Source organism: Schistocerca serialis, chromosome 7, assembly GCF_023864345.2.
Source record: "Schistocerca serialis cubense isolate TAMUIC-IGC-003099 chromosome 7, iqSchSeri2.2, whole genome shotgun sequence".
NCBI classification, from domain to species: Eukaryota; Metazoa; Arthropoda; class Insecta; order Orthoptera; family Acrididae; genus Schistocerca; species Schistocerca serialis.
Genome location: NC_064644.1, coordinates 298,082,503 through 298,109,627, shown reverse-complemented (window position 1 = coordinate 298,109,627; position 27,125 = coordinate 298,082,503). Strand labels below are relative to the sequence as shown.

At 42.8% G+C, this 27,125-nt stretch overlaps 1 protein-coding gene across 1 annotated transcript in view; it reads right to left on the bottom strand.

Moving 5' to 3' along the window:
- Positions 1 to 27,125, bottom strand: part of LOC126412301 (uncharacterized) — a 226,504-nt gene that overhangs the window by 85,227 nt on the left and 114,152 nt on the right. The window contains exon 2 of the mRNA XM_050081822.1: positions 426 to 590. Within this exon, the coding sequence (XP_049937779.1) occupies positions 426 to 500 (75 nt within the window). The 5' untranslated portion in view covers positions 501 to 590. The remainder of the gene's footprint in view (positions 1 to 425; positions 591 to 27,125) is intronic.

Below are 27,125 nucleotides of genomic sequence, written 5' to 3'. Positions count from 1 at the left end.
CAGTGGACGATAGGTTGCGCGCTTGTTTTTTGTAATATTCAAATGTCTTCAGAGCCTGGCTTTAATATCGATGTTTTTACATGCACGCTGAATTAGTCTATAGTTTCTTAGGCGCGTCCATGGTGCTGGATTCATTTCTCCTCGTAAATCGTCAAAATACATCATTACAATGCGTAGTTAAATATTATACATTGGCAAATAAATATGTTCCTTGGCCTCTTTCATTACCCAAATCAGTGTATTACGTGACGAGATGTGGCTGTGTGAAAATACAATATATCAAGCACTGACAGGAATAATCAAATAAAAGAAATAAAACAATAAACGAATGCTACCGTGAGTGTGGTATGTTCACGAACTTATTTCCGAGGCGTGCAGTGTCAGTAACAAGTAATTTTGATCAAACTACGCTCGGCTGTACTCACCATAGACAGGTAGGCGATGATGACGGCGCCCGTCCTCAGCGACAGCCCACAGCAGCTGTTGAGTGGGTACTGCATCGTGCCCGCTGGTTCAGTGCACAGAGGACTCCAGAGCTAGCGCAGAGCTCCAGTTGGGGGCAGATCCGCCGAAGTATCGCACCACGGTCCCTGTAATAGGACCGAAACGTGTTCACTTAAGTGTACTAGTATTTCACAAAATCAAATGCAAAACAAATCTTAATACACAATCTGATCAAAAGTGTTCGGACACCTTTTAGTGGACACTTTAATTGATGTTTAACAATTAAGGAATTGAAAGGAATAGACGTGCAATTGAGATGTTATATTATTTTATTTTCGCTACAAGTTTCGGCAGCTCATTATGCCATCTTCAGGCCCCATATGTACCTCTCAAAAGTAACAAAGGGTGGTCAATTGATCGTGACCGGGCCAAATATCTCACGAAATAAGCGTCAAACAAAAAAACTACAAAGAACGAAACTTGTCCAGTTTGAAGGGAGAAATCAAATGGCGCTATGGTTGGCCCGCCAGATGACGCTGCCATAGGTTCAAAATGCTTCAAATGGCTCTGAGCATTATGGGACTTAACTTCTAAGGTCATCGGTCCCCTAGAACTTAGAACTACTTAAACCTAACTAACCTAAGGACATCACAGACATCCATGCCCGAGGCAGGATTCGAACCTGCGAACGTAGCGGTCGCGTGGTTCCAGACTGTAGCGTCTAGAGCCGCTCGGCCAACCCAGCCGGCGCTGCCATAGGTCAGAAGGATATCAACTGCGTTTTTTAAAAAATAGGTACACCCATTTTTTATTACGTATTCGTGTAGTATGTAAAGAAATATGAATGTTTTAGTTGGACCACTTTTTTCGCTTTTTGATAGATGGCGCTATAATAGTCACAAACATAAGGCTCACAACTTTAGACGAACAGTTGGTAACAGGTAGGTTTTTTAAACTAAAATACAGAACGTAGGCACGTTTGAACATTTTATTTCGGTTGTTCCAATGTGATACATGTACTTCTGTGAACTTATCATTTCAGAGTACGCATGCTGTTACAGCGTTATTACCTGTAAATACCACATTAATGCAGTAAATGATCAAAATGATGTCCGTCAACCTCAATGCATTTGGCAATACGTGTAACGACATTCCTCTCAACAGCGAGTAGTTCGCCTTCCGTAAGGTTCGCACATGCGTTGACAATGCGCTGACGCATGTTGTCAGCCGTTGTCGGTGGATCGCGATAGCAAATATCCTTCAACTTTCCCCACACAAAGAAATCCGGGGACGTCAGATCCGGTGAACGTGCTTCGACGACCAATCCACCTGTCGTAAAACATGCTATTCAATACCGCTTCGACCGCACGCGAGCTATGTGCCGGACATCCATCATGTTGGAAGTACATCGCCATTCTGTCATGCAGCGAAACGTCTTGTAGTAACATCGGTAGAACATTACGTAGGAAATCAGCATACATTGCACCATTTAGATTGCCATTTATAAAAAGAGGCCCAATTATCCATCCTCCCATAATGCCGCCCATACATTAACCCACCAAGGTCGCTGATGTTCCACTTGTCGCAGCCATAGTGGATTTTCCGTTGCCCAGTAGTGCATATTATGCCGGTTTACGTTACTGCTGTTGGTGAATGACGCTTCGTCGCTAAATAGAACGCGTGTAAAAAGTCTGTCATCGTCCCGTAATTTTTCTTGTGCCCAGTGGCAAAACTGTACACGACGTTCAGAGTCGTCGCCATGCAATTCCTGGTGCATAGAAATATGGTAAGAGTGCAATCGATGTTGATGTAGCATTCTCAACATCGACGTTTTTGAGATTCCCGATTCTCGCGCAATTTGTCTGCTACTGATGTGGGTATTAGCCGCGACAAAAGCTAAAACACCTTCTTGGGCATCATCATTTGTTGCAGGTCGTGGTTGACGTATCACATGTGGTTGAACACTTCCTGTTTCCTTAAATAACGCAACTATCCGGCGAACGGTCCGGACACTTGGATTAAGTCGCCCAGGATACCGAGCAGCGTACATAGCACACGCCCGTAGGGGACTTTGATCACAATAGCGATACAACACGATATAGATCTTTTCCGCAATTGGTAAACGGTCCATTTTAACACGGGTAATGTCTCACGAAGCAAATACCGTTCGCATTGGCGGAATGTTACGTGATACCACGTACTTTGTGACTATTGCAGTGCCATCTATCACAAAGCGAAAAAAGTGGTTGAACGAAAACATTCATATTTCTTTAAGTACTACACGATAATGTAATAAGAAATAGGGGTTCCTATTTTAAAAAATGCAGTTGATATCCGTTTGACCTATGGCAGCGCCATAGTGGGCCAACCATAGCGCCATTTGGTTTTCCCCTTCAAGCTAGATGAGTTTCGTTCTTTGTAGTTTTTTCGTTTGATGCTTATTTCCTGTGATATTTGGCCCGGTCACTATCAAAGGACCACCCTGTGTATTGGCATATTGGGGCCATATGTTTCTGGATGTCATGCTTCTTTCGAGCCGCGCGGGTTAGCCGCAAGGTGTAGGGCGTCTTGTCACGGTCCGGGCGCTTCCCCCCCCCTCCTCCCCCCCTCCCCCGTCGGAGGTTAGAGTCCTCCCTCTGGCATGGGTGTGTGTGTTGTCCTTACTGTAAGTTAGTTTAAGTTATATTAAGTAGTGCTTAAGCTTAGGGACCGATGACCTCAGCAGTTTGGTCTCATTTGACAAGGGATTTCAGATCGATTCCGTGTTTCTGGATTTCCGGAAGGCTTTTGACACTGTACCACACAAGCGGCTCGTAGTGAAATTGCGTGCTTATGGAATATCGTCTCAGTTATGTGACTGGGTTTGTGATTTCCTGTCAGAGAGGCCACAGTACGTAGTAATTGACGGAAAGTCATCGAGTAAAACAGAAGTGATTTCTGGCGTTCCCCAAGGTAGTGTTATAGGCCCTTTGCTGTTCCGTATCTATGTAAACGATTTTGGAGACAATCTGAGCAATAGTCTTCGGTTGTTTGCAGATGACGCTGTCGTTTATCGACTAATAAAGTCATCAGAAAATCAAAACAAACTGCAAAACGATTTAGAAAAGATATCTGAACGGTGCGAAAAGTGGCAGTTGACCCTAAATAACGAAAAGTGTGAGGTCATCCACATGAGTGCTAAAAGGAACTCGTTAAACTTCGGTTACACGATAAATCAGTCTAATCTAAAAGCCGTAAATTCAACTAAATACCTAGGTATTACAATTACGAACAACTTAAATTGGAAGGATCACATAGAAAATGTTGTGGGGAAGGCTAATCAAGACTGCGTTTTATTGGCAGGACACTTAGAAAATGTAACAGACTTACTAAGGAGACTGCCTACACTAGGCTTGTCCGTCCTCTTTTAGATTACTGCTGCGCGGTGTGGGATCCTTACCAGATAGGACTGACGGAGTACATCGAAAAAGTTCAAAGAAAGGCAGCACGTTTTGTATTATCGCGAAATATGGGAGAGAGTGTCACAGAAATTATACAGGATTTGGGCCGGAAATCATTAAAAGAAAGGTATTTTTCGTTGCGGCGGAATCTTCTCACGAAATTCCAATCACCAACTTTCTCCTCCGAATGCGAAAGTATTTTGTTGAAACCTACCTACATAGGGAGGAACGATCACCACGATAAAATAAGGGAAATCAGAGCTCGTAGGGAAAGATATAGGTGTTCATTCTTTCCGCGCGGCATACGAGATTGGAATAATAGAGAATTGTGAAGGTGGTTCGATAAACCCTCTGCCATGCACTTGAATGTGATTTGCAGAGTATCCATGTAGTTGTAGATAAGACCTTACCATAAATTTTCCATTTTTTTCCCTTCCTTCGAAGAGTTGACTGCAACTAGAGCAGTTGCAGTTCAGTTGCAGCCAAGTCTTCGAAAGAAGCACATCCAGTATGCCAATATCGACTATTTTTAACAGCTGCGTATCGGGCCTGAAGATACCAAAAAGAATCGCCGAAATTCGTAGCGAAAATAAAATAAAATAACATCTCAATTGCACGGTAGTTTGGCGAATTTTATTGTTAAACATTTGACCAGCCACTGTCCCATGGATCAACAGAGACCTTTACTGACGTGCCTGAACGTCTGTGGAGGAATATCAGTCCACTTTTCCTCAAGAGCCGAAAACAGAAAGAGTTGGGCCGTGTACACAGGAGTGGGTGCGAAACCGACGTTCCAATTAACCCCTAAGATGTTTCATTGGATTCAGGTCAGAACTCTGGGCAGACCAGTCTGTTTCAGAAATGTTTTTATGCCTGACTGATGCTGCTTTATGACTATGAATTCCCTTGTTGATGGCAAACAGCCACAGCTCTGAACTGTTTTACTGTACACAGTACACAATGTTGTTAAATGTGTTCACATCGTTCCGCATTTAGCATTTTCTTAAGCGCAGTAAGAGGACCACATCCTAACCACGAAATATACCCTAAATCGTAACACCAACTCCACCGCATTTCACTGTTGGCGCTACACGTGACAGCAGGTAACGTTCTCCAGGTATTCGCCAAACCCAAACCCTTCCATCGGATTACTACAGGGGATAGCTTGATTCATTACTCCAAACAACTCTTTTCTAGTCATCCACGGTCCAGTGGCGGTGCTCTTCGCACCACAAGTCTCGCTTAGCGCTGACTGCAGATATGCGTGGCTTCTGAAGAGCTACTCGACCGCTGTACCAAATTCTTTTGTTCCCCGGGTGCAGCCATTGTGCTAGCTGATCTCTTGAACTCTTTGGAACTCAAGAGGGTTCCTTCCGATGATTTCACGCGATTTTTTATAACTACCCTCCGAAATGCTCTACGGTTGCCGCCAGTCCGCACATGAGGTCTGTCTGGTCTTGGTTCAGCTACGGTTGTTGCTTCGCATTTCCGTGTCAGTCACGACACCAACTGTTGATATCGGCAGCTACCGAGCGACACACAGTCTGGCTTTAGCTGTCGCCGCGGTCGCACGCTCCACAAGTTTGCTCCGTGAGCGTGCAGTGTTAATGCCAGTGTTTTCGTGTTTCGTGATTGTTTATTGGCTTTTGCACGTGATTTAAGTGTTATCGATTGAGCTATTGGTCTTCGTTCGTGTCGTCTTTCTACGTAGTGCCGTCGGGATTTCGACGTTGTCAGAAATTTCTTCGCTGCAGCACACCATGGAAAAATCCGTGAGAAAAAACACCGTGGTTTTCACCTTCGACAAGTACACCCGTCGAGTACAGCTCTCTGCACTTGAAATACACTACAGGATTACCGAGGTAATTGGCCTTCATTCTGAATCTGTTCATACCATGCAGCTAGACTCTGATGAATACCGCATTTTTGTAAAGTTTGACGATCTCATGAGTGTAGACCGCTATCTGGAAGAATTTGGTTATGAAACGGAATTTATACACCATGATGGTACTAAAAGTACTTTAAAACTTCGGAATTCCGAGTCTGTAATTAGAAATGTTAGGGTTTTGATTATTCCCGTAGAAGTAGAGAATTCGAAAATTAAAGATGTCCTTTCAAAGTAAGGGGTTGTCAGGGGTAGTAAACGACAGGTGTGCTTCGCATTTCAAGCTGCATTGCTTTAACGGCACTCGCTCTGTGGAGATGTAAGTGAAGGCGAACATTCCCTCCCACATCTTTGTTGATGGGCACAAGGCGCATGTTATTTACTCAGGGCCGGCCGATGTGGCCGAGCGGTTCTAGGCGCTTCAGTCCGGAACCTCGCTGCTGCTACGGTCGCAGGTTCGAATCCTGCCTCGGGCATGGATGTGTGTGACGCCCTTAGGTTATTTAGGTTTAAGTAGTTCTAAGTCTAGGGGACTGATGACCTCAGATGTTAAGTCCCATAGTGCTTAGAGCCATTTGAACCATTTACTCAGGGCAAACCCCTACATGTCATGTATGTAAAGAGTCTGGTCACCTCCGTCAGGACTGCCCTCGCCGTGTTTTTGTGCTAAAAAATAACCTTACGCAACGCCTGAAATTAACACTCAACGATTTGTTGCCAGCCCGTAACACAACAGAGCCGGTGGCTGTCGTGGATCCTGTAACTACCTCTGAAACTGTTGCACTTAATGTTAATGCATTTCCGCCTTTAATACCTGCATTAACTGCTGAAATTCCGTCACGTGACAGCGAGATTCCCACTAAAAAGCGTCCTCTAGAGGACACTGAAGAAAATGTTGATGAGGACTCTTCCTGTGAAATACCCGTTGCCAGGAAGTCGAAGCCAAGTCCTGAAGATCTGTTGGAAGTGGAAAAAGGAGATGAAATGCGGGTCGATGTGGCTCCCACTTCCGAACAAGGAATTATACCGCCACGACCAGATAGTGACGAAGCTGGTAGTGACCTTTCACAGAAATGTGACCCTGAGCCTGAGGTCACAGCTGCAATAACCGCATTAAGTGCACAGCCCATACAGTGCGAACAGTACGATGAAGTACCAAGTAAACAACCTGCTGACTCCGAACATCGCGCCGAAGGAGGAAATAAACAAGCATCACCGCCTCGCCAGCAAGACAACTCAACAGACAACACGCCGGAGCCAAATATTGACGACTCGCAAGCCACCGCCATTGCGCCGGACGGCCACCGTCGGTGGCTGCGACGGAAACCAAATCTTGCTGTCACGCGTCATCAAGCGAAAGCCACACCAGAGAACAAAGACATCAATAAAAATAATATTAAATATGAAGTCATCAGGGCCTACACTGACGGGGAGAAAGAGAAAGACCACAGTGACTTATTGCAATGCATTGCCAGGATTTCAGGAAAATTTTTCTTTTCAAGCACTTTGTTTAAAAGCAGTACACATTTTCTAGGACGTTAGTACATGTAATGGGCACACAGCTTGTAAAGATCGTGACTTGTAGAGAAGCACGTTGCTGCTATAATCATACCGATCTTCACCCCATATGGCTTCTTCTGGTATGTCTGTGATGCAAGCTTATAGCATTACTACTATCAACATTAATAAAGTACAGTCACCCTTGAAATTGACACACTAAAAGAATTCTTGTACGAGTCTGGGACAGATATCGCGTTGCTACAAGAAGTTGCGATAACGGAATTTCGGATCCCAGGTTTTTTTGAAATTGTTAATGTTTCTACGGAAGCCAATATCGGTACAGCCATTCTTATAAGAGAAGGCATTCCGGTGACTGAAATTGAACGACTAGAATCAGGCAGAGCCGTAAGCATAAACATTTTAGACGTGACCGTGCTTAACCTTTACGCCCCATCAGGAAATTCCGATAAATTGGATCGTGCTAAGATTTTTCAAGATGAACTTATTTATTTATTGAGGAAAAATCAGTGTTCTCTTATACTAGGTGGCGATTTTAACTGTGTTTTAAACCAGAAAGATTAACAACCCAATTTCAACTACTCGCCACAGTTAAAAAAGTTAGTAAGTGATCTACAACTTAAGGATGTGTGGGAACTTCAGCACCCGACGTCAGTCGAGTTCACGTATATAACCAGCCACTCCCGCAGCAGACTAGATAGAATTTACGTGTCACCAAATTTGCAAAATTTTTTATTGAAAGTTGAAACTGTTCCCGTGTATTTTAGCGATCACAGTACCCTTTTAACTTGCTTTAATTTAAGTGTACAGCCAACTCGTCGATTCAGAGGCCAATGGAATTTGAATCCCTGTGGAGTTTTATGCCCGCTACTGGTCTATAATTTGGGAAAAGATCACTTCCAAGGCGAATGAGGTCCTGAACGGAAAAGCGATCCCTGCAGAGTTTAAGGAAAGTAAAATAGTACTGATTCCTAAGAGTAAAGGCAAAACCAACTTAAACAATTTTCTGCCCCTTTCGCTACTAAATTCTGATTACAAAATAATTTCGCGTATTATCAACAAAAGACTCTCTGCGTTTTCCAACAAAATATTGAGTCATCATCAATCTTGTTCTCCAACCAGAACGATATTTGAAAGTCTATCTGCATACAGAGATGTCATTGCAATTACCTCAGTGGCAAGTATAAAATGTGCTTTAATCTTTATAGATTTCAACAAAGCTTTTGACTGCGTTAGTCATAGATACCTCTTTGCGACGCTGTCAAGAATGGCTTTCCACCCTCAGATTGTAGACATGCTAAGAAATATTGCAACAGGTATAAATGCGAAAATATCAATCAATGGCCAAACATCTAAACCCATACAGATAAGGCGAGGGGTTCCACAGGGCAGTCCCTTATCTATGTTTTTGTTTTCCGTATCTTTAGAGCCCTTTCTCCGCACTGTCCACGCAAGATTAACAGACATAACATTTTGTGGTGAGAAAACTGTCATACGAGCTTATGCTGATGACGTGGATGTTGTAATAAGGAATAAGGAGAAGACAGTTCCGATGAGGATGGCTGCTCTTAACTGGACGGAAAGTTCATGGTGCTGTAATGGAGTACATCCATCGAACGATGGACCAGGTACAAAATGTCAGATTCATCAACTCCTGCATTTTGTCTAAAGCGTATTTCACTGCGCAGGTATTTCCAATCCCCAAACTAGTAGCGAAAGGGATCATGTCCACTGTTACCAATTATTTATGGCGAGGAGATATATTCAGGGTTGGTGCGACCACCGTTATACTGGATGTCAGAAACGGGGGCCTCGGTTTAGTGGATATTCGAAATAAAGCGTCTGCTCTGTTCCTCAAACGGACTTTCCATATACTCAGAGAACTTCCACAATGTATGACCACAAAGTTCTCTGAGGCTGTGACACCCCATAGCCTGCAAGCACCGATTGATGTGCGAAGGATTAATGCCCGTTTGCAGTATGTGAGAAACTTTTTCCCCTAAGAAAGTTATCTTAGTGACGAAATCGAAAGCAACACTTGTATCACAGCGCGCGACATCGTACTTGAAAGGAAGTTAAATGAGGGCAGAAACAAAATTGAAAAGAAATTCCCTAATTGTGACTGGAAAGCTGTATGGCGGAACATCAACTATGCAGGGCTATCTACAGACGCTATTTCCGCAGTAAAACAGTTAACAATGTCATCAGCACCAACGAGAGACTATAGGGGATCGGTTTAAACCAGACACACCTTTGTGGAAAATGCAATCTGGTGGATACACTCATCCACAGATTCACCTGTCGCGGCAATGTGAATAACTGGAATTGGATCAGGCAACAAATCGCCTTTCTCACCAGATCCTCGACGGAATATATAACGCCATCGCTCCTCCTGAGACCAGACATGACGTACTTTCCGAAATTAAAAACCAACGCTATTAGCTGGTTACTAGGAAGTGTTAGTTATGTCATCGACAAACTTGGGTCGGACAACGAGATATAATCCTGCGTTTACATGAAGGGTGAATACGCAAAAATCAGCACGTATCGCAACCACAAGAAGCACTACGGCAACATGCTGAAGATAATTTTTGAAAGAATGGGTGTCGGTTAAACATGTAGAACCACTACAACACCTTGAACGAGAACGAACAGAAGATAGTTAAAAGTCACTTGTGTTCTTATTAATATTTACTATCATCTTGCTTCCGAAACTTCAATGTTACACGAAGAGTTTTTTTTTTTTTTTTTCAAAACATTTTGTTCATAATTACTCGTGTTCGACTTCCAAACTATTTGTGTGATTCACGAAGAAGTGTTAAGTTTTATCAGTGTTCAGTTTCTACTCAGAGAAGATGTTTATTTGACTTTCTTACATCGGAGAATGGGAGTTTTGTGTTAAGATTTCTGCACACTCAGTGCTATTATCAGTGACCCAACAGGGGACATGAAAAAAGGGGTGGGAGGGGTTTGGGCCTCGACACACTGGCACTGCCGTGAAGAGACCCCACTGCTAGTGCGGCGTGTACCACGCCCTGACATTCCTCAAAAACAAATAAATAAATAAAAATAAAAAATAAAAAAAATAAAATAAGGAAAAAATAGTTACAAAATAAAAAAGTGGTTAAGGCGTAAAAAGTTTTTAAAAAAGTGGCTGAGCACTGGTAAAAAAAAAAGGATGGATAGAGCGACTGCCATGCAAGCAGGAGATCCAGGGTTCGAGTCCCGGTATAAAATTTAAAAAAATGGATAAGGCATTGTTCTCCTAAACCGAGGATTGTGGCTTAGAGTCCGACATACTGAAAAAAAAGTGGTTAAGGCGTAAAGAAAAGGGGTACGATTCCTGCTTTGGGTGCAGGAGGTCCCGGGTTCAAATCCCGAACGAGCCCTACCGTTTTGACCGTGCTGAAAAGTAGGTGGAGCTCACCCACGTTTGCAGCTCTACAGTGAAGAATAGATGTGTAGCACTACGGTCATGAAGGGACCGTTTGATATGGCAAGAATCTGACACCAGTAAATTACATAGGTCGATTTCTGTAGAAGATCCGACAGTAATCTTGCATGAAAATATAAAAAAAAAGCGACGTGGCGCTCTGGTTATCACACTGGACTCGCATTCGCGAGGACGACGGTTCAAACCCGCATCTGGCTATCCTGATTTAGATTTTGCGTGATTTCCCCAAATCCGGGATGGTTCCTTTGAAAAGGGCACCGCAGACTTCCTTGCCCATCCTTCCCTAATCTCATCAAACGATGACCTCTCTGTTTGGTCCAGTCCCCCCAAAACAGACAACCAACCAATTTCGGCTGCTTCAGAAGATTTGAAATGTCCCTGACCAATTTGTTATTCAGGTGACATCCAGTGAGTAGCCCACATCCGAAGTCTCGCCGGCACGGTAGCTCAGCGTGTTCGGTCGGAGAGCTGGTTGGCCTCTGTAATAAAAAACTGAGTGTAAGGATCAACAAACGAACTTTAACGGATGTCATGTGACGTCCGCAACGACCAAACACAACGATCAACAACGAATAAAATGCAAAAAAATGTCCGACGCATTCTGCTGTTACTGCCCCTCTACTAATAACACAACACTTCCCAACTTCTGTTGTACTGGAGGGTCCGCCACTCGTGACATCTAAAGAGGGTCAGTAGATCCTTTTGATCACACCATGTACATATGCTGTAGTGCCTAGTTTACCGTGAATGTCTCCATTACTTTAGAAGGAGAATTTTAATCACAGGCCCGTAGCTGACTAAGCAGTTTTCTGTAAATAGCAGTTTAACCCTGAATGTTATAGGTTTTATTTTATCTTGATGTAAGGCCATTAAACTGGTTTTTGAAGTACATTTTATGAGATTCACTCCCACTGATCGTTGGCAGGGAAAAACCGCGAGGAAAATTGGTAAAGGCGAGGTAAAGGTGCTCTTAGTGGAATGGCTCGGATCGGTGGGCAAAGATCAGGGCAGCCCATCATGACGATGCTAATCAAAGCCCTGGTCCTACGTGAGAAATGAAGGGGGAAATGTAGTTTTTTTATGGACATTGAAAATGAGATTTTAGGATACTGTACGACCAATCTTGGACTGGAGAAGTCTCTTATCTGAGCTGAAACATACGGACAGCCCCCTCCCCCCCCCCCCCCAACCATACACACACACACACACACACACACACACACACACACACACACACACACACACCAGATGCACGTAGCGGCATGCGAGTGGCTGCAGGTATAATGTTTCCTTACTGATGGACAACTGATGCACTGAGCCGGACAAAGGATCCGCATAGTTGTCACAGCAGCAGCATCCCAAACTATCTAATGCTTTCAATCTAGTTCAAGCGACTCGGCGCTGGCAGCCCCGGGCGTTCTTATTCACGTGAGTAATTACCTGTTTATGAAGTTATCCAGAATAAATGTGATTCTTTTGTGTCCCGGTTGAAACTTTCTGCGTAACTCCCTCGAAACCCGAAGTGAAGTCTGGATCTATCGTTAAATAGAGGACTGGTATGTGCGGTGTGTGATAGGAGGTGAGAGAGAAATTGTGATATGTGTAGGGTATTCTCGAGATCAGGGTCACTCCCTTGTGGTAACAACTCTTATATTACTTATATTTGATTTTGTGCCTCTAGTTTCAAGAACACAGCCACAGTGTTAAGACCTCGTTCTTGTAATCATCGAAGCTACCAGTCTTGGAACCTGCCATCATCCTCAGAGCAAAATTCCATCACCATTCTGTGCAATTTTAGTCTAATTGTGGAACTTCTAATTCCAAAAAAAAAGAAAAAAAATAGCTAGTTGCCTCTGGGGACCACCGCAGACAAACGTAGTTGTATTATAACTTGTTTTCGACTTGTGTACAGTTGCGTCTTCTGCGTGTGACTTAGAGCACTATCCAGCTGCAGTAGTTAACAGGAAACCTCTCCATACCACAATCAGCGGAGGACTTCCAACGCATGTGTGATGAAATATGTCCATTGATGAAAAATCTGTTTTGGCACCCTCTCTAGACAAGCAAAGATTTATGTGATGTACTCCATTCCCCTGCTGCATCTTGGACATAAACCGAATCTTTCCGGCCGTTGTGGTCGAGAGGTTCTAGGAGCTTCAGTCCGGAACCGCGCTGCTGTTATATTCACAGGTTCTAGTCCTGCCTCGGGCACGGATGTGTGTGCTGTCCTTAGGTTAGTTAGGTTTAGTAGTTCTAAGTCTAGGGGACTGATGACCTCACATATTAAGTCCCATAGTGCTCAGAGCCATTTGAACCATTTTGAAAACCGAATCTTCAGTTTCATAACTACATTAGTGGCAAGTGTTTGTGAGGTACTGCAATCCTGGTGCATGCATTTGCTTGACAGACGTTGTGGCTGGTAGAGACTGTGTTCTGTTCCCAGAGTTTGAGCAGCATGGCGTGTAATTTGACATGTCAAACACCGCTGCTATGCGTTTGTCTGTTTCCTTGTAAGAGGCATTCTTTGTTGCTGATAATCATTTTTTAGGACTGATGCGAGCATAGCATACTTTCTTAAATGTGATCGGATGTGAACAGGAGGCGCTATATACCTCCGGAAAGTTACGTTGTGACTTTAGCACAAAGGCTCTATGTTTTTCTTTGGTGTAGAAGGAAGTAGTTTCGTCATCTTAAAACTTGTCACCATAGTGAGTGGGATAGAAAACTTGAAGGGCAGATGTATGTCAGATGTTGGACATATATGTCCTCCATTAGAGTATAAAGAGCGTTGCACTCCACATGACTCATATTTCGGAAACCACATGGCTTTAAAGTTGTTTAAGTGCAGAACTGTGTAGCCTTAGGAGTACATGTGTTTAAGTTCTACAATCATTTCTCAGCTAACACCTGCTTGGTAATGACCCCAGACATTTGAACAATACTTCAGAATTGATAGAACAGTTGATTTACGTAAAATGCTTCAAAATTATGCATGGGGGCTTAATTATATATAATGCAAATATTTTTTAGTAGCTGTATGTCCGATTACGCTGTCTCGTAAACGGTTGGCCCTGACTAGTATTATTACGCTATCTGACTGCAAAGAACAACAACAAAGAATGAAATGAAAATTTTCGTTAACACAATTAATTAATTAAGTCCCCAGCAACTATAAAACCTACGAAACCAAAGCACAAGTATAACTGTTCTGTATGTGGAAGTGTGACTCAACGTACACATCTGGCACGGTTCTTCTTCAACAAGACAAGAAATTTTAAATATCATTTATACTGACGTGATAAAAAAAAGTTAGAAATACTATAATTGCGCAAGAAACCCAGAATTACACTCTAATACAAGAACACACGCCAGATGCTTTGTTGACTGGACCTGTAATGACGCATTATTCAGGACATTGAAATAATGAGAAAAAAAAGAAAAGTAGTTTGTTATCTTAATTTATATTGATGAAAAGCACTCTAGACATTACAATCTCTCCACAGCGACTCGCTACTACCACATCTCAACCAGAACTCTCCAATATCACATCTCAGCAAGCACTGCCTACTAGCACATCTCAACAAACACTCTCTGCTACGAGTTCTTAACAAGCACTGACTCGCTACGGTCGCAGGTTCGAATCCTGCCTCGGGCATGGATGTTTGTGATGTCCTTAGGTTAGTTAGGTTTAACTAGTTCTAAGTTCTAGGGGACTAATGACCTCAGCAGTTGAGTCCCATAGTGCTCAGAGCCATTTGAACCAAGCACTGACTACTACGAGTCCTCGACAGGCACTCACTACTACGAGCTCTCCCCAAGCACTGTGGAGGCGGCTTAATAATACTCTTTGGCGCAATCTCTGGCGCAGTGGCTCAGTGTAGCCACCTTTCAATTAGTCCGTCTGGAGCTCCATCATGCATAAACCACATATTCCTTCTTAACCATCTGTTATATCATCACAACACTCTCATATCTATTGTACACCGATAAGGGGTGCTAACCCCCTTGACATGCGTGCATCTGCAGAGATCTTGTGCACTAGGATGAGTTATGTGAGTAAGATTGATGCGGAACAGTTTTTGCTGAACAGCAGTTACAGACTTGGCTCACTCTGATCATTCATGAGAGGTGGAATGTAGCGTGTATAGTACCCTCTTACTTCTGGTCAGCAATTAAGTTGGTGACAGTGCCGTAGGGAGGGTTGGTCAAAGACGATGTGGGGAGATATTTCAGTCTCCAACTTTATCCTAAGAATGCAAGAATGCTCTGTGACTACCATCCACATAGGGAAAGATCAACAATCGCAACCGTAAATTAAGCACTATGATTAAAGTGCTAGACATATGTACATAACCTAGCTGCATCAGTATAGTATGCTGAAACTTCCTGGCAGATTAAAACTGTGTGCCCGACCGAGACTCGAACTCGGGACCTTTTGCCTTTCGCGGGCAAGTGCTCTACCATCTGAGCTACCGAAGCACGACTCACGCCCGGTACTCACAGCTTTACTTCTGCCAGTACCTCGTCTCCTATCTTCCAAACTTTACAGAAACTCTCCTGCGAACCTTGCAGAACTAGCACTCCTGAAAGAAAGGATATTGCGGAGACATGGCTTAGCCACAGCCTGGGGGATGTTTCCAGAATGAGATTTTCACTCTGCAGCGGAGTGTGCGCTGATATGAAACTTCCTGGCAGATTAAAACTGTGTGCCCGACCGAGACTCGAACTCGGGACCTTTTGCCTTTCGCGGGCAAGTGCTCTACCATCTGAGCTACCGAAGCACGACTCACGCCCGGTACTCACAGCTTTACTTCTGCCAGTACCTCGTCTCCTAGCTTCCAAACTTTACAGAAGCTCTCCTGCGAACCTTGCAGAACTAGCACTCCCGAAAGAAAGGATATTGCGGAGACATGGCTTAGCCACAGCCTAGGGGATGTTTCCAGAATGAGATTTTCACTCTGCAGCGGAGTGTGCGCTGATATGAAACTTCCTGGCAGATTAAAACTGTGTGCCCGACCGAGACTCGAACTCGGGACCTTTTGCCTTTCGCGGGCAAGTGCTCTACCATCTGAGCTACCGAAGCACGACTCACGCCCGGTACTCACAGCTTTACTTCTGCCAGTACCTCGTCTCCTACCTTCCAAACTTTACAGAAGCTCTCCTGCGAACCTTGCAGAACTAGCACTCCTGAAAGAAAGGATATTGCGGAGACATGGCTTAGCCACAGCCTAGGGGATGTTTCCAGAATGAGATTTTCACTCTGCAGCGGAGTGTGCGCTGATATGAAACTTCCTGGCAGATTAAAACTGTGTGCCCGACCGAGACTCGAACTCGGGACCTTTTGCCTTTCGCGGGCAAGTGCTCTACCATCTGAGCTACCGAAGCACGACTCACGCCCGGTACTCACAGCTTTACTTCTGCCAGTAACTCGTCTCCTAGCTTCCAAACTTTACAGAAGCTCTCCTGCGAACCTTGCAGAACTAGCACTCCTGAAAGAAAGGATATTGCGGAGACATGGCTTAGCCACAGCCTAGGGGATGTTTCCAGAATGAGATTTTCACTCTGCAGCGGAGTGTGCGCTGATATGAAACTTCCTGGCAGATTAAAACTGTGTGCCCGACCGAGACTCGAACTCGGGACCTTTTGCCTTTCGCGGGCAAGTGCTCTACCATCTGAGCTACCGAAGCACGACTCACGCCCGGTACTCACAGCTTTACTTCTGCCAGTACCTCGTCTCCTAGCTTCCAAACTTTACAGAAGCTCTCCTGCGAACCTAGCAGAACTAGCACTCCTGAAAGAAAGGATGCTGTCTGGTACACCATGAGTTTCCACATGTTGCGATGTCTTCCATATTTTGGTCAATAAGAAACACCGTCTTTGTCTTTTATTTCAACCACCTAGTGTGTTGTGGGAGGAGCATAGTTTACACGAAGCGATGTCCAGTTGTCTGTGAGAGCCAATGGATCGAAACGTGTTAATGTCATTTACGCACCTGACACAGACCTTCAAGTTATGGTGGGAAGCCAGCCGCTGTGGCCGAGCGGTTCTATGCGCTTCAGTCCGGAACTGCTCTGCTGCTACGGTCGCAGGTTTGAATCCTGCCTTGGGCATGGATGTGTGTGATGTCTTTAGGTTAGTTAGGTTTAATTAGTTCTAAGTCTAGGGGACTGACAACCTCAGATATTAAGTCCCATAGTGCTTAGAGCTACTTGAACCATTTTTTTGTGGTGGAAAAACAAAATGTGTGCCAGCGTACAAAGCCACAGACATACATTTCTTCAAGGTGTTACAGTAGAAAAAACGATACTTATATTGTACTTATTTTTAGTATGTGATTGTTTCTTATATTATTATTTATGTTAAATCAAAGTTATGTGGGCATTTTTGGATAAGCCACTGCTTGAGATGTTTTGTAAAAGTAACCTCTGTCAGCATCTTAACTTCATTCAGCAACAAATTAGGAAATACAGATTCTCTGATATAGGGGTGTTTTGCTGTTGAAGTTAATATTCTATTATGTGAAAGTCTTTTTTGTGCCTTGTTATGATTGTGCATTTTCGTGTTCCTATATGTTACCTTGAGGCAACGGCCTTGCCGCAGTGGATACACCGGTTCCCGCGAGTTCACCGAAGTTAAGCGATGTCGGGCGTGGTCGGCACTTGGATGGGTGGCCATCCAGGCTGCCATGCGCTGTTTCCATTTTTCGGGATGCACTCGGCCTCGTGATGCCAATTGGGGAGCTACTCGATCGAATAGTAGCGGCTTCGGTCAAGAATACCATCTTAACGACCGGCAGAGTGGTGTGCTGACCCCACGTCCCTCCTATCTGCATCCTCCACTGAGGATGACACGGCGGTCGGATGGTCCCGGTAGGCCACTCGTGGCCTGAAGACGGAGTGCTACACATAGCAAGAACAACACAGGGACTCTCTCTTGCGATTGATAGTCTGTGGGATATGGTCCTCTTACAGTACGGGTGGCGAAACTTTGCACTGGTCTGAGCTAGCGACTTTGATCACTGGGCATCTGCTCCAATCGACCAATACCTTTATATTTAGTAGGATCACCATATACGCTCGATGTTAGCACAAAGACGGTATTTGTTTTCAATATATCGGAAGACAGGGACGTGCCAACAACTTATCAAGTTCTCTACTGGGCGACGTTAGCAAAGTTTTTGTAGTTCATAGTTTTTCTCTGTTGAATGGTACAAAATAACCGAGGATAGAAAGAATGTTTGGGTGACAGACATGAATGCACCCTGAAGGCTGCGGATCACCTTCGGATTGCAGTACCTATATGTAGCTTGGAAACACATCGCAATGCAGTAACGTAATGCATCGCAATGCAACAGCAAAATCCTCGTCCTTCTCCCAGTTCCCGTATCTGCTCGAACTGCCTTTTTCTACTACTACCTCGTGTTGCAGGAGAAAACTTCATTTGACGCTTGCCTTACACGTTGCACACAATTGGCGGCTCTATGACAACATGTTCCCATTCCAACTAAGTGGTCAAAACAAGGTCCTGTCGCATTAAATTAGCTGAGAAACGGTTACAAGATGCAGAGAGACTGTCTAAAACCACGCTAGAGTTTTGCTGCATGGGGCCCTTAGCAGATAGTTTCGTAAAAGGTGAGTCGTTTTGAGACATGAGAGTGCCACGAATATGATTCACCCGTGGCTGTAATCATTAAAAGACATCTCCATAGGATCCAACGCAACAGTGTGGTTGAATGGAGAGACTTGACAGTAGCAGAGAAGTTTAATTGAGTAAGTGTCTTTGCTGATAGTTTCCGTATTTCATGGTCTGTAAACCACTTTTGCAGGGTTTAACTGTCAGTGCAATATGACTGCTGAATGTTTTTTGATCTGTACAAAATAGCTTGCCACTGAAATTATCGTAATTTGTCCATATGCAGAAAGTAGCAGACAGTGTTCCCACACCGGCAGCAGTACTTTGGCGGGTCAATTCAGTAAGAACCATTTAGGATGCTCCATTCACAGCAAGTGCCATGATGTCAGAGAGTCACAACATCCTTTGTGGTGGGTACAGGACTCTACAGCCTGGTTCTAACAAGAAAGGGGTAGAGCGAGGTACCTACTGGATGTTCTGTCATGTCTGAGAGTCATATGATGTCTTCTTTGTTCGAGCGTTCAGAGACAAGTCCAAGCAGACTAGCCTCCTCTGGTATGGACATATGGAATTAATTAATTAGGCAATCAAATTGATAGAGTGGGAGGGAGCTATTCGAATAACTCAGGCATGGAAGTGTTCTTGTATTGGTGGGGGAGTTCCAGATAGGTTGGGGAGGAGGAGGGGGAGGGGGTATGAGGGAGAGAGGGAGAGGTGGATGGTTTCTTGGGAAGGATGGATTATCCCCAGGGGGTCATAATCCACTTAGCAGAACCGTAGGTTAAGAAGCTATCAATCAAACGAAAGCAATCGGTTTGCTCCTGAATGTGTGCTTGCCTGTGAATGTAAGCAACCCACACTAACAAAATGCACCACAACACATATTACCCAACTACTGCCCTTGTGTTTGGTGTATGGCTCTCACACTTAATACTACATCTTGAGAAACAATTTGAGCAGCAATTGGCACCACAGTGACACAAAGAACTATTACAAATTGGTTACTTCAAGGACAGCTCCACGCCACGTGCCGTAAAACAGATGCATTCCACTGACCCTAAACCACATCTATTTACGACCTCAGTGGTATCAAGCGAGAGCTCAATGGAGGGCAGGGTGGAGGTTTGTTGTGTTTTCTGATGAAAGATGGTTCTGCCTTGATACCCGGGATGATCGTGTGTTAGTTAGACGGAGGCCAGCTGACGGCCTGCAACCAACCTGTCTGCAAGCTAGACATGACCTGGGGTGCGATTTCGTATGACATCAGGAGCACTCTCGTGTTTATCCCACACATCCTGACTACAAAGTTGAACGTCAGTCTGGTGATACGACCTGTTGTGCTGATGTCCATGAACAGCTTTCTAGGGGATTTTTCCAACAGGATAACGCTCGCCCACATACCGCTATAGGAACCCAACATGCTATACAGGGCGACAAAATGTGGCCTTGGCCTGCTTGATCATCAGACTAGTCCCCAATTGAATGCATATGGGACACCATCAGCTGTAAATTCGAGCTTCATCCACAACCAGCCTTAACTTTCCCTGAGTTGACCGACCAACTGCAACTGGCATGGAACTCCATCCCACAAACCGACATCTGGCACTTATACATCGCAATGAATGCACGTTTGCTTGCATACACTGGACATTCTGGAGGTTACACCAGTTATTAATGCACCAGAATTTCACATTTGCAATAGTTTATCTCCAACTTACAAAAAAAAAAAAAATATGGTTCAAATGGCTGAGCACTATGGGACTTCACATCTGTGGTCATCAGTCCCCTAGAACTTAGAACTACTTAAACCTAACTAACCTAAGGACATCACACACATCCATGCCCGAGGCAGGATTCGAACCTGCGACCGTAGTGGTCACGCGGTTCCAGACTGAAGCGCCTAGAAACGCACGGCCACACCGGCCGGCTTCCCACTTACATTAACCTGTGGTCCTACAAGGTTAATCACTCACATGTCTTCCCTAGACAAATGTATTCCCTAAATTTAATTTCTCTACAGTAATTATTTTTTGGTGTTGCTATTTTTTTCCGTCAGTGTACTTTAACACGTCAGTATATGTAAACAGTTTGCTACTTATCCGTTTCAGAAATGCTTCCGCCCTTGTTTCAAATGCCAATGATCATGGCCTTTTGGACTTCAGATAAATTTCTCGATTCCCACATTACGAGAACGTTGCACTACTAGTGCTGCCACCTACACATTGATGCCGAACATTGGAGGTGATCACGTTTATGTGACTCGACCGTGTGGGTATCGTAGGAGGCCTAAGAGATTACTGTCAGCCTACCATCTGCTGAAAATAATTTTCAGGCACGAAATGCAAACAATCCTATGTGAGTCCCTGTCTCTGACATCAGTTTTAATGGCACGACTGATTCTACAACCGTAATCTTCCTTCCTTCTCCCTTCTGCAGCTGGTAAATTGAAACTTCCCCCTTAAAGCAGTCTACGTCTACAGTTCCTAAGGCAGATTGGCCCTAAAAGCACCCTATTGCTATGTTTGACCCACCTTTGATTCTTATCTTTACCCAGGTTATTTCACGGCAATAAATACACCACCACCCCAATTTGCGTCTGGCCTAACTTTGCGACATACTGGTTTAGGAATATGAGTGCAGATATTTCTATGGGTAACTGAGGGCAGTCTACTGTGAACATGGCAGCAGTATTTACTTCATATGCAGATTGATAATGGTAGCTGTTAAGAGTAGTATAGTTTTAGTTTGGTTAGTACTTCAAGCACACATGGCACAACTAAGGCTTTAATGTTTATTTTCACCTGGGCAGCAGGTCAGGTATTGAAGTATGGACGCGAAACGGATAGTCTATACTGACAGGCATAGTTCACGGTGCAATAACGACTGTGTGCAAAACATCGGATAGTAAATTACGTGATGTGTTTGCGGGAAGACTGTTAGATGGAGAGAAAAAACTAACGCTCTGGTTTGGGTACATATTAAGGTGCCAATTATCACAACATCTGTACCTATACCCTTAACATCTTGTATATTTCGATATGAATTTAGAACTTCTTTGTTTTTTGCTTCTGCTTTCATCTAGCTGTATTAAGCGATATTAACTCCAGGACCATACCTTGTATATTTCTGCAGTTTACTAACATCATATTAAAATTTTCACTTTCCAATGGACAAAGATGAAATTTTTAAGAGTAATGTGGGTGACCTCTCATCATTTTTCGCCAGGCGAGTCATTACGTTCCCTTAGAGGCGGTCTCTCACCCGTTGCTTCTCGACGTGGTAGTAATTACCGCCTGAAGGGTAAAATGTATTTTTGTTTCTTTATAATTCCGCCACGAATTACTATTATCATTTTTTCGAAAGACTGTAATTCTGATTACGTAATGTTATTGCTTTTGTAACGGATGTAGGAACAAAACTGCCACGTAGTCAACTCACTAAAAACATACTTTTTACCTTTCATCTACGACAGTAAAATTGAGATGTATCACATGTGCTTAAATGTCTTATGAAAATGCCTCCTCCTAATTATTATTATTATTGCTACTGTAGCATAAATTATTGGTAGCCCGAAGTCTTCCAGTTTCTGCCGTTTCAGAAGTAAAGATACCAGCAATCAAATGATTTAAACGTAATGGACCGAAGTACAGCGCACACATTTTACGTTGCTTGATTTGAAATGTGCGTGCAGGATGTGGGTGAAGCAACCTATTGCTAGGGACAAGAGCGACGCCTATCCTAACAAGTGCCTATCCGCAATGTGAATAGTTTGCTTTCTTTTCAGAGGAGGTGTTGCAGGTAATAGTCGTGATGTACGGATGTACTTCATCATTATATAAAAAAAAAAGGTTGTTAGAAATAATCAGTGCCAGGTGTCTCACTGAATCATTCGTTCGAGTATTAATAAAACGCCTACAAAAACAAAACATCGTTTATCTTCCGTCATTTTAAAACTGGAAGTGAGCAAAGAAACTTTTTTCATTCTAAACTTAGGCTAGGTGCTAATGTTGATGATTTTGGGTGGGAGGGGGGGAGTCGGGGGTGGGAAATACTACCTAATATTACATGCAGGGGTAACGGACTGAGGAAGGGTGGGAACTACTGTTCTAACTTAAGGAGAAACCTTTGTGCACGCCACACGTACTTTGCTACCCGGGTAGCCGCTGCTTTTGTGTAGTACACATCTTGTCAGGTAAAGCGCTGACGTCACGTTTTCAACATAAGCGAGATAGAGCGCATGGAGCTGTGGCGAAACTTACTGTTGGTGATGCCTTTGGCTGTTTTGTCGTGCGAACACTGTGTAGTTCGCTGGCTTGCTTGCCGGTACTTTAGAGGACAGCCACTTTGCCATACGTGAATCTCCTCTGATAAATCCAGCGGAAAACTTAAGCGGCACAGCGTTCTTGCTTACTTGCTACTATCGCTGCCTCAGTGCTTCTTTTCATTATCTATAAGAAAGGTGCGTCTTTTATTTAGAACCACTTTTCAAGAGTTCTGCATGAAGTTAAAACTCGGAAGACCACGTTTCGTACGTAAAACAGCATATAAAAAGGTAAAAAAGATAGTTCTAAGCCTCTCAAAAAGCAAAATAACACACACAGCTACATATACAAGTACCATGTGCCTTAATCATTCTGCCCTCTAGGCTTTTTTTCTTCTGACTGAACCATCAACTGTAAGACAGGTCCTGTTGTTGTTTAATTATCTGCGGATTTGGGAGGTATACACGTAATCAGGACCACAAGCATGTAATAAAGATCCGTGTATATTCTAAGGGGAATCACAGATGTGGGATAAATTGTTCACAACTACTTTACTGATGTAATAAACATATGCAGTTAGTATCACTTCAGCCAGAGGGGTATATTTGCGATAGCTTGCGACCTGTTGACGTGTTGTCATTCAAACTCTTGACCCAGTAAAGCTCTTTCATGACACTGATGCTGTGAACACACTGTCGACTTACCTTACCATCTATTCACCAAAGTCGCTGTTACTGATGCATTAAAGGATATCTGTTGTTAGAAGGTTCACTCTTTCACTCTGTACAGGTTAGCAACGAAAAGATGGTACGCTATTTGCTGTACTTTTTCGTATCTCAAATAAAACTGAGGTGTATAAAGAAAATCCTTTGGTGAGTTTCAGCCCCAGCTGTTCATTATTAGAGATACGTGGGTCTACAGGATTCCCTTGAAATTTCAACTGAATTAGCGATTTACTTTTGTATGAATTATTAACCACTTCTCATTCGCAGAAACATCATCAGTTATGAGGAACGGCTACATTTCTCTTGATGACAGATTTAATTATGTTTTTGTTGCCAAAACACAGTGTTAATTACGCAAAATCACCTTGCAATAGCTGTTGAAGGAGGCACATGTAAAAGCACACAAGTCCATTTTTGACTGAAAATGAGTTGAGACTGGGATACAGTTCTTTATACAGTTACGCACTATTTTCAGTGCAAAACAACATAATTTTCCATTAGGAAGTTTGTAGACTCGTATGAAGAAAATTAAGGTAGTTGCAAGGCAGTTCTGGACCTGTGATGTTTTTCTACTGACAAAGCACGCACTAAGTGAGGTCAGTAGCAAAAGAGCTCACATCAAAACGGAATCTCCCGCTTGGAGGACCTGCATAAACTTCCGGTCTCATCAGCTGATCGTGCTTGCAAGAAACAGGATACAGGGGACTTTTTCAGCTATTACATAATGTTTTTGGTGGCCTAAAATGGACAGTAGTAGTGAAGATGAATCAAGAGGCGCTACAAATAGACGTCAAGCTCCTGAAACTTGGAAGAGGAAATTAATTCAACGCAAAAAAAGTTGCAGGCGAAGCTCACGTGAAGCACGTAGGAAAATTTGTGCGTGGTGCCGACTACAAGTATAGAAATAATATTTTCAAGTTTTTATTGTAGAGATTATTTGTTTTAATCAGTATAAATGAAAATAACAGCTTAATTATTGATACTTTATCTATACTGTTAGTGCAGGATACTATACTATACACTAATGCATGACATGTTAAGCTTCTCATTAAAGGGGCTGAAGACTCTGTGTGGACAACATATCCACAGAAAGAAGACAAACTATTCTGGAGCTCCTCAATAAAGGACAGAATAAAAATGTCCAGGATACATATTTACTGGTTTGGTTTCAGCAACCCCATGTCAAATGAATCGATCTCGGCAGGATGATTCTGTTAAGGAACACAATGCTCTGTTTCAAAAATGGCTCTGAGCACTATGCGACTTAACTTCCGACGTCATCAGTCGCCTAGAACTTAAACTAATTAAACCTAACTAACCTAAGGACATCACACACATCCATGCCCGAGGCAGGATTCGAACCTGCGACCGTAGCGGTCGCCGGCCGGCCGGCAATGCTCTATTTCACTATAAAGTAAACTTCTTCATAATAATAATACATAATACAGATAATGATACTGAAAATAATAAATACAAATAATAATTAATAGTAACTATGGTAACATTTTAATATACAAACAATAGTAACAGAACATCTCTACAAATGTCATGAAATGCTGCGCAAATCAGTGAAAATTAAATATGATGCAGGGTTAGCTATACAATACTCTGCACCAGCTTTCAATAACATTGCTCAAAGAGATTATCACTTTATTATTGTAGAGTTCCTTTCAGTACGGTTACTTCATTACAGCTGCATGATTTATGTTGCTCTGGTTTTTCAGGTGAAATTCGATGACGTGACAAGGTTGTGTATAAGGTTGTCTTCTTTCATTGCACAGAATAACTCCATCGATGACGATGACATGACAAGGTTGTGTACAAGGTTGTCTTCTCTCATTGCACAGAACAACTCCATCTCGACTTCGGCGAATCTGCAGCCCTGTACAGCAAGGTGTGGTGTCTCCAAGTGACTTAAAGGGTGAATTACGTCAAAACAGGCGCATAAAAATGCGAGAAAGCAGATAAGGTACCTTTCATGTTCTTTAAATATATGTAAACTGTGTTTGCAATATTTACAAAAATATTAACCAATTGCTTATGTGAAAGTGGTGAAGAAGAAGGGCAGTTCTGAAGCAGAAGTGAAGTACAAATATTTTGTTCATTACTATAAAGAAGTGTTTAATTATACCTTTTGCCGTCCAAGAATAGATGTTCGCCCGAAAAAAGAAACGTCGCTTCGTGGATAGCTGACTATCCTGTAACATTTACAAATGACTGAATTGTTTTATACTGTCGAGTTTGCGAGAAAAACGTTTCGTCCAAAAAGGTTCCAAATAGACCAGCATGTCAAGACAAGTCTTCATATCGCAGGAATGGAGAAGAAAGGACCACGACAATAACTTCTGAAAACAGCAAGTTGCAGTAGCAGGGATATGTCCAAAGGTAACCAAAAAAGTCGGTTTGACATGGATCTGTGTTAAGCATTTATTGCAAACAATATTCCTCTTCACAAACTTACAAACCCTGTCCACAAAGGCTTCCTGCGCAAATGTTGCTTAAATCAAAATATACCAGATGAATCAACATTGCGTAAAAGTTACATAACGACAACTTACGTAAATGTTCTTGAAGAAATACGCAATGAACCTAACGACAGCATTATCTGGAATCACTTGGCGAAACTAAAGACCCTTGCGACCGTTACATTGCAAATTTAATTGTTGGTGCTTTAAAAGAAGAGTCTTCTTCTTCCTATTTAGCGACTTGCAAAGAACTTGAAAAAGTAAATAATTTTACAATCGATAGATTTGTGAGTGAGGGTATTAGAGAAATATTTCCAGAGTCCTCTGCAGATGAAAGGGTTTTTGTGTTTATTTCAGATGCTGCTCCTATATGATCAAAGCAGGAAAAGCCCTCAGAGTATTTTATCCCAATTTGATGTATGTGATGTGCTTTGCTCATGGAATACATCGCCCTGCTGAAGAAGTACGTTCTAAGTTTGTGACTGTAACTAAACTGATTTCATCAACAAAGAAAGTGTTTCTAAAGGATCCTGTATGCAACAAGACCTACAAAGAAAAACTACCAAACGTGCCTTTACCTCCCAAACCATTGGCAACTCGTTGGGCTACGAGGGTCGAAGCTGTCTTGTTCTGCAATGAACATTTTGAGACCATTAGAGAAGTAGTAAACAACTTCGATACTGCAGAGGCTTTGGCAGTTTGCCAGTGCAAGGATGCATTTAATGATTTCAGTATTAAAAAAGACATTGCTGTGATTAGCACTCATTTTTCCCATATACCTGCAAGTATTAAAAAGCTTGAAACTCAGGGTTTGGCTTTGAATGAATCTATTCAGTTAATGAATAAAATTATTCTAGTGAACTCCTCATTGCAAGAGGTATTCCCAAGAAAACTTAAAGAGAAGTTTTAAAACATTTTAAACAATAACCCACGCTTTGAACCCTTGTGCCAAATTGATTATTTTATAAATTGATGGGTGAATTTTTACCAGAAACAATAAGTGCCAAAATAGAACCCAATTTCAAATACAGCCCAGTTACCGCAGTTGATGTAGAACGGTCCTTTTCTGCTTACAAAAATGTTTTGAGTGATCGAAGACACAGTCTTATTACCGAACAATTGGAACAGTACTTGGTCATTTATGTTTACAATAGTAAAAGAATGTAAAATAAATTGTAAATGATGCTTTGGTCCAATAGCATTAATTAAAAGTTAATGCTGTTCAAAAACATGCATGATTGTATGTTGTTTTTTAAATAAAATTTACGGAGTTTTTGACATGCCCCTCTGCCTGCGATAT